Source organism: Pyxicephalus adspersus, chromosome 9 (genome assembly GCF_032062135.1).
Source record: "Pyxicephalus adspersus chromosome 9, UCB_Pads_2.0, whole genome shotgun sequence".
Lineage (NCBI taxonomy): Eukaryota > Metazoa > Chordata > Amphibia > Anura > Pyxicephalidae > Pyxicephalus > Pyxicephalus adspersus.
Window position 1 is genome coordinate 11,834,674 of NC_092866.1, and position 8,794 is coordinate 11,843,467.

Here is an 8,794-nt window from a genome sequence, read left to right on the forward strand (position 1 = left end):
AGTAAATTTCCTCTAGTTGGCCCAATTCTCTATAATTAATGCCATGAAGATAAAGGGACAAGTATGTAAAAATTTGAAAGGTATAATTAAATAAACGCAGCAACGAGTAAAGTTGAGATAACATATCAGCCTTTCTCAAACTTTTTACCTTGAGGGAACCCTTAAAATACCTTTCAGGATCTCCTTCTACGAGGGCTTGCTGAGAAGTTCCTGGCTTTGCCCCCTTCCAAATGAAATAGAAAAATGAGTGTGGAGGCATATGACAGCCTAATATCTCAGTATGTAACTGTGCAAATATCAGGTCTTTGTGGTTCTTAAAACTGTTTTTCCTTTTAGTGGGAAGCTGTGATGGCAGAGGCACAAGCAAATTTCACGTCGTTTGAGTTACGGGCCATCATGAAGTTTTTGTTTCTCCAGGGAAAGGAAGGACACTTCTCCCCCAGTGTTTGTGACATCTCAGTGTGAATGTTCTTTGCTGACTTTCCCTGGAGAAACAAAAACTTCATGACAGCCCGTAACTCCAATGACGTGAAACTTCAACCAAAAAGATCATTAATGTCACTTAAACTGACCAGAGAGGGACAAATTGCCCATGGATTCACAAATCCCTAGCAGGCTTTGGAGGAACCCCGGAACACTGATATAATGTGAGCAAATTTATCATCAGGGCCTGTAAGGGATCATGGGAAAAGCCAATGTATTTGCAATAGAAAAAGGAAATAAAATAAGCAAAAAGCACTGCTTTAAACAAACATTTATTAATTTAATTTTTTTTAAAAAAGCCTTCACACGAGGGGTCGGAATGTCTTCACAACTGGAAGAAGCGGGGGAAGTATTCTTGATAAGGATGGAAAGATTCTTCCCTATTCAAGCCTTCACCTGGTAAAACAAAAGAAAGAACAATTAAAGTTCAGAGCTGACCTTTCTGCACCACACTTCCAGTCCGCACTCCATATTGAACACTGGGCAAAGCATATGACACCCAAGGACAATGTAATGAATATATAGCAGTGGCTGCATTAGTTTTTCTTTTTTGGTCCATTATGGAGGAGTGGTTTGCTCCAATTCTGGAATACAGAACTCCTCATTTTTCATTGGAGAATGTTGTGTAGTCTACATAGGAGAATTCGGCCTAGAAGACTCCTCGGGGTCTTTATATGAAGCAGTGACATTCCCTGGTGGAGAATCATTCAGGTATATTTGTGTTTCAATGGCAGAAATTGATTCTCCACCAGGAAATGTTTCAGTGAGTGTGAGATCTTATATTACATAAAAGATAACTGAGAAAATGAATTGATTGGTTATCATAAATCATTGATACATTTGTACAGTAATGGACAGGGGATGAATTCTTCACAGTACCTGCTGTTCCCTCTCGTTCCATACAAACACTGTCGCCATGTGTTTTTTTCTAGAGGAATCCCAGGCATTCAGCACAAAGCTGACCGATCCATCATAGAGGGTGATTTGCCTCTTCACCGTCACCTTACCATCCGGGAAGACTCGGAATCGGCTGTCATCCGGAGAATACAGGGCGAGAGTCCCGGGGGAGCAAGTATTAAAAGCCACTGACATAGAAAAATAAGAAAATAACATTTTAGAATCTTTTTTTTGCAAATAACTGAGATGGGAGAGTATCAGAGCAAATAATAGGACCACAACTGCCACAGCAGTAGATTTGGGTGGTTCTAAGTGTGCAGTGGACCTCATTTATTGATTGGAATATTGCTTGGATAATATGGGATTATAAGTATGAACATAATGGGTCTGATTTAATAAAGCTCTCCAAGGCTGGAGAGGATACACTTTTATCAGTGAAGCTGGGTGATCCAGCAAATCTGGAATGATAGCAAATATTTTAAATCCTGGACCAGATTCATTCCAGGTTGAATGGATCACCCAGCTTCACTGATAAAAGTGTACCTCTCCAGCCTTGGAGAGCTTTAATAAGCGCTTAAATCATACCCTGTGTCATATGGTATAAATACATTTTCTTTTCCATTTTCAGTGTATATATAATACATTTTCTGTTGAGACATCAATATACCCCTGAGAAACACATCGAGCAACAAGCCTTCACTTTTCAAGTTTTTGCTTTTGATTTCTTTTGTCACTTTTGCTTTAAAGTTATGTTTTAATGAATGCTAATTAAAAAGTTTTTGTCATATATTTCATTAATAAGTCTCTTTATGCCACTTTGAAAGTCCTGGTTTATAATGTGAGTGTGTTGACTCTCATTTTCAGTTTTATAGAATGGACCTGGACTTGTCCTTGGGTCTGTAAATGGCCCCCTATTTGCAATCTTTTTCACAAAATGATAAAACAGTGAAAACATTTCAAACATCAGAACTTATGTAACAAATCCACACACAAATAAACAAAAACACAACCACAAAGAGCACAAAATAAACTAAGACAATCTAAAAGCATACAAAAATATAAATACTGAAAACCCCAAGGGCTCTAATAATTAAACAGGGAGTCTAACATTCCATCAAATGTTCCCTTGTGGGGATTTTTCTGCTCCATGTGTTTCAGTGGCTGTAATTGATTCCCACAAGGGAACATCTGATTCCCTGTTTTATAAATAGAGCCCAAGGGATCATTTCAGACTTCTCCATACTGGTGCACTGGGCTGCCAACCTATTCAGAATAGATATAAAATGGGATGTGAATTGTTATTTTGTGACTTTGTGTAATGTGTTACTGTGCATTGTGGTGCACTGGGTGTGTGAATGTAAAACCAGAATGAATGTCATGGCAAAGTACAATGCATGTAACATGTTACATTACAATGTACAGCAGAGGATGGGAGTGAATTTCCAGCACCGCACACCACAATGCACTGTAGTGTGTTACTATGTGTTGTATTGTATGACTTCACAGTGAATGGCAATGATAGGAGTTGGGGTGTTACTGTAATGTACCGCAGTGCAAATTGCAATTCTGTCCTAATCTCTTCCAAAAAAATGTGTTTTCTACAAAGCATGTACACTAAAAAACAATTGCCTAAAGGGGATTGGTAACATTCTTTGGTTTTGTTGAAACTTGTAGCTTCTGAAGTGTACCTGGACCTGAAACTGGGTGATCCAGTAAACCTGGAATGGATTTCTTAAAAATCATTTACTATTTGTTGCCAAATGTTCTCAAGCCTGGACCAGATCCATTACAGGTTTGCTGGATCACCCAGGTTCCCCTAAGTCTATCTTCTCCAGACTTGGGGAGCTTTAATAAATCTGTAATAAATGTGTAATCTCTTTTACTGGCTAAATAAATACAGTTCTAGCTGAAGGCGATTTATAGAAGGCCCCCTCTTATTGTGTGTTACTTCCCTCACCTCCTAGATTGTAAGCTCTTCAGGGCAGGGTCATCTCCTCCTCCTGTGTCACTGTCTATGTCTGTCATTTGCAACTCCTATTTATTGTACAGCACTGCGTAATATGTTGCCGCTATATAAATCCTGTTTATTATTAAAAAAATAATGATCAGTTGCAGAGTAGTGATTGATTACCTTACTAAGGCCCAGTTCAAAATATCACACCCAGACAACCCACCTTGGTACAGCTCAGTGCCAAATATTGCTTATTGGCACCTCAATTCACCTTCCTTGGCACAAATGCTGCCAGAACTTTTTGGTGATTTTTAGAAACCATTTCAATAAATTGTCTGCATTAACTCAATGACAGTGTGAACCCAGCCCGAGCCATTAATGTATTTTGTTCTATGTATGTGCATGCTTTTGCTCCATTTATACGGGTCACAGCGCTATTCTTAGTGATTTAAATATCTCTAATTGGCTACTATAAAAATGTAAAACTCCCCTAAAAATGTGAGTAGTCTGTTAAATATTAGCTATAGCTGGAGCTATGTTATCCAACATTCAATGTTTGGATAAGTTGCATAGCGTGTCCAACACCAGGCACTGCAGTTCTTTCTGCTGTGCACCTATATGGTTTTTCAGTTCTCCAGTCATGTGACGATCAGAACTAGAAAAGAATACTGCATGCCACAAGTGTAGCTGATGAAAGCCATGTGTTCAAAATGTTCCGTGATCAATTGATATTTATTTGTGAACAATTTTATTAGAATATCCAAACTACGAAAAATCTCCCGTTGTTCTCCTCTAAAGCTTTGTTTGGATGCCACTTCATTCACTAACAATCATTTCCAGAGACAGTAGGAAGGAATGAGTGCTGTATGGATGATATTGGTCCTTGCATGATCCATCTTGCAGGACACCATCAAGGGATTGAGGTGCAGATGTTACATTTACACCTGAGATGAACATTTTGTGATCATTTTGGGTAATGCATAATTAGTGTAAGAATATGATAAAGCTTAGAAAAAGGAAGACTTTCTTTTCCATGAAAATGTGGACAATACTGACTATGCATGTGAACCAGAAGTCATGCAGAATGCTGCTGGGGGTCCAGGCAGCACAGTAATGAGATCAGTGATGGGATAAATCTCATCTGCTTACCTATGGCCGGGCTATGGTTTTACCACGAGTGGAATTTATCTTTGTAAGTGCAGATTTGCTATGTGATAGGTAACATCTAGTACTGGTGACAGTACCTTGAAATATTCACTTCTTGAAAATCTCCTAGCAGTGCACTTTCTGCTATGTGTGCCTAGGCACTCTGTGTGTCCTGCCTCTACCAAGATGGCCGCTATCACACAATGAGAATGAGGCATGATGGGGAAAGATCAGTTACAGGGAGACCATAAAAAAAGGATGTGCCCATATATTGCAGAATAATATCGCTGATAATGAGGTAACTAGTTTACCTTTGCCCAGGACTCTTCCTCTTTCCAGAACCTTGCGGGTCACAGTGAAAGCGTAACGCTGCTCGCTGAAACCTGGCTGGCATGGTACCGGTTCTTCTGTGGCTCCATGGCACACCTGCAAGTTTCAATAGAAGAATAAAGGAGCAGGGTGCAAATTTTACACTTTCAATCAATATGTTTAGTGTATGTATTAGGAAACTAAACAAAAAACACAGTAATGCGTCTCTCCAATATCTGAATATTTCCATGTTTTTAAAACATTGCAGGTGGCGGCTCTGAAATCGCCAGTGATGTCATCAACTTCACCTAGTTCACAGTCTATGGAATACAGAACCAATGTAGTCCAAATTAGGAGGGCCATCCTAGGGTGACAATACTGCTCCTCTTTACATAAAAAGTTTTGCAGTGTTATTCAAAGACGACGAGCGGCTGGATGTTCATCAGAGACAGAGTATGTATACTAGCTAGAGCTACTTTTTTTTTTTTTAACAAAGTTTAGCAAAGTTCATGGTTTTGTTCAACTTTTTAGAAATTGTGTGTAGGGGATATTCTCCATTGGAGATAAAGGACCTTTTCTGGGCTTTGCAGACAAACAGTGACAGTGTAAACCTTTGGTAAGTTACTGCAGCTTAGTATAAAGTATGCAATCGAAGATTTAGGAAATGTTGCCCCAAATCAGAACTCTATATCCTGATTGGCCGTGCAGTAGCCAAAATATCAGAAATGATCTTTGCTTACCTTAATTAGCACCACAAGGAGAGCCAGATAACAAAGTTTCATTTTGCAGAGGTCTTGCAGGAACCAAAGCTCTGGAACAGTCTGGACAGAGTGAGAAAAACTCCTTTGATCCCTCCCTCTCCCCCTTCACTGGGATGTGGCAGCAGGGAAACCCTCCAGCTGTTTAAGTAATAACAGATGTGAGAGGACTGAGCCTCCCATTCTGCAATGGAGGCTTCTGGGCCCTATTTACTTAGAGGTCTGATGAAGTGCTTAGGTCAATATGTTGTTTCACTTGAGCATATATGCTGACCAGTGGCACAACTAAGTGCTCCGCTTCTCATATACTGGATCAAAGCCTTAGGCCACATTCACATTTGTGTGGTGCAGCATGGTAATGCGTGTAACAAACTTGATGTGCTGCAGTTTCATTCTAAATGACACCCCCAATGCAGTTTGTCAGCCAACCTGTGAACCCAACCGCAGGGCAGAAGTCAGTACATTGCACATATGTGCACCCAAATCTAAATTAAGTTTTAGCAGGTAGAAAAAAAAATTTTGTAAGAGTTTGAGTAGTGCCCAGCGGGCACAGCTTTCTGCCCGGACATTTTCAAGTGCATCAATTGCAACCAGCCCGTGGATTAATGACAGCCGTATCAGTGCCCAATGGAAATCAATACAACCCACAGCACTATGTAGGCTTCGGGAATTGTTGATGTCATATATTGTGTATTTTATAGGTTTTACTTGGGTAAAACGATTTAACTGCAGGATTTAGAATCATGTTTATGCTATTGGCCAACTGTCAATGCCAATAGGTCGCCATGCAGGATTGCATAACAAATTTGACAGCATGGTCAAACTCACAGCCTTGGAAAGAATCCATGAAGATCCAGGGATCCATCTCAGGGATGGTATTTTGATAAGGTTGTTTTACAAGGGGAAACCTGATGGATTCAGTTACCAAGAGCTGTTCGATTTCCAGGATTGAATGAGGTACTTAAATTAAGTTCTTTCATTTCAGTTTGTTCTTATTGGTTTGTGGGGCTCTTTCTGTTCTAAGCCATTAACATATACTTACTGGTGTATGTACAGAAATTTCCTTGCCTGGACCGGCATGAGGAATAGGCTTTGGTGTCGCCTCTGCACTGGGTGGTGTCTTAGTAGTGTGTCCTGTATGGAGCACATACAAAGCATCCAGGGGTCTATATGGGCACCAGTTCACAAAAACGATATTGTAGAATTGGAGAGAGTGCAGAGAAGGGCAACTAAACTATTAAAAGGAATGGAGGTGCTCAGCCATGAGGAGAGATTAGCTAAACTGAATCTTTTCTCCCTTACAAAGGACAAGAGGGCGCTCTTTGTGTCTGGAGGAAAATAAGTTTAAGCTGCGGATAAAGAAGGGATTCTGAGGGTTTCAGCAAATACTATAGATTGCTTTAAAAAAAAGCTGGATGATTTCTAGAAGCACAGAATATAACTGGGTATTAAGGCTTTAAACTAAAGATAACATAGAATGTTGATCCAAGGAAACATCCAATTGCCTTTAGGAAATCAGGAAGGATTTTTTTCCCTGGTTGGAGCAAGTTGTACCAGGTTTTTTTTGCCTTCCTCTGGACCAATTATGTCCATAGGGGGTTTCCCTGGTTGAACTTGACGAACTTAGATCTTTTTTCAATCTATGTAACTATATATGCCACTGACACCATAGGTAATTTGTGAAGAATGGGTATACACGTTTTTCTTGTCAATTTCTCAGGAGCATTCAAGGACCCACAAAGCATAGGGTTGAAAAGGTCTCCTGATGAAACGCTCTGTCTGAAAAATGTGTTGGAGGGAGGTCTATGTCAGCCTGCAAATTTTGGTCCTTAGCAATAAAGTGTATTGGAAATATCTGTTAATAGATTGTAGTGGCCAAGCATGAGACTAATAATCTATGGAAGGTGTCAGTAAGAATTAAACTGAATGTTGTGTAATACCTTTCAATGGGCCTGATTTATTAAAGCACTCCAAGGATGGAGAAGATACACTTTTATCAGTGAAGCTGGGTGATCCAATAAACCTGGCATGAATTTCCTAAAAGTCATTTGCTATTTGTTAGCAAACAAGTTCTACTTTTAGATTGAAATTTCCCTTTAACTTGCAGATTAAATCTAATATCTGCAATCTCATATTTAAAGTAATAATGACACAAAAGCAATGGAATGTTTAAAAAATAGTTTATGGAATGTTTGGTTTGTTAATGATAAAAGAGCAAGGGTAAGTTAAAAAATAAATATTCTCATGTACCTTGCTGTAGAAGTAGATCAGTGTTCTATTTATGCAAAGAGCCTCATGGATGATGTGTGCGACCAGCACTGTGTGTCCCTCCCAGCCACCAATCAATATCTCCTTTATGTATTTCCCCCAAGCTACAGGGGGAAATACATAAATACAACTGACAGGTGCTGGATATAAATGCAGAAAATGTTTACATTCCAACATGAATGTTGGTCATACACACGGTCATCTAAAGATTGAATAGGGTAAGGCACCATGCCACCAACAAGGCTCCTCAGTCAATTGTGCTGCTGAAAGTTGTTGAAATGACCTGAAAACTACGGCGTGTAGGACCAGCATTATTATACAATTATACAAGGTCTTAAAGTGCCAGTTGCCTGAATGGTCTTCCCAGCTTCCTGGAGAAATGCTGTTTTAGGTGCTAGCAGCTACCAGTCCGGCAGGGCCTTGCCCAAAGGTCTGCCCAGGAACCAAGCTCTCCAGAGGTTTGAAACCTAACTCATCCACAGGGATACCAAATGCCCGCATCTTAGCTTCGTATGTCCGAAGCACGTCGTTGTGTGCCTGAAAGAGACCAACAGTGATCAGATAGTAAGCACAGGGGGTTAACAAAAAACAAACCCTTCATGTGAAATAGCACACATTTTTACACAAAATGTATTTAAAGCAGATTTACCAATGAGAAATTATGTAAGCTACTATTGCTAATGTGCTGCCTGGAATGTAAAACTGATCTTTTGATTTTAGTAGTTACAGTCATGGACAACCACACAAAATTGATCTCTGTATAATATAATATCCTGTTGTTATATCAATCAGAAGTTACATTTTAAAAGTGGCCCTTTCATTGTGCTTATGAAAAACAAGGTACCGTATTTTTCGGACCATAAGACGCACTTTTTTCCCCCCAGAAGTGGGGGGAAAAAGTCCCTGCGTCTTATGGTCCAAATGTAGCCTCTGTGCCCGGGCCGTCTCTCCGGTATCCTCCCCAGCCGCTGTCCCGTCCCCC

At 39.9% G+C, this 8,794-nt stretch overlaps 1 protein-coding gene across 1 annotated transcript in view; it reads right to left on the reverse strand.

Moving 5' to 3' along the window:
• Positions 1-737: 737 nt before the first annotated feature.
• GAS8 (growth arrest specific 8) overlaps positions 738-8,794 on the reverse strand; it is a 21,389-nt gene continuing 13,332 nt past the window's right edge. The window contains exons 11-14 of the mRNA XM_072422596.1: positions 5,527-8,349; positions 4,789-4,903; positions 1,363-1,568; positions 738-879 (exon numbers count right to left, since the gene is read on the reverse strand). Coding sequence (XP_072278697.1) covers positions 8,200-8,349 — 150 coding nt within the window. The 3' untranslated portion in view covers positions 738-879; positions 1,363-1,568; positions 4,789-4,903; positions 5,527-8,199. The remainder of the gene's footprint in view (positions 880-1,362; positions 1,569-4,788; positions 4,904-5,526; positions 8,350-8,794) is intronic.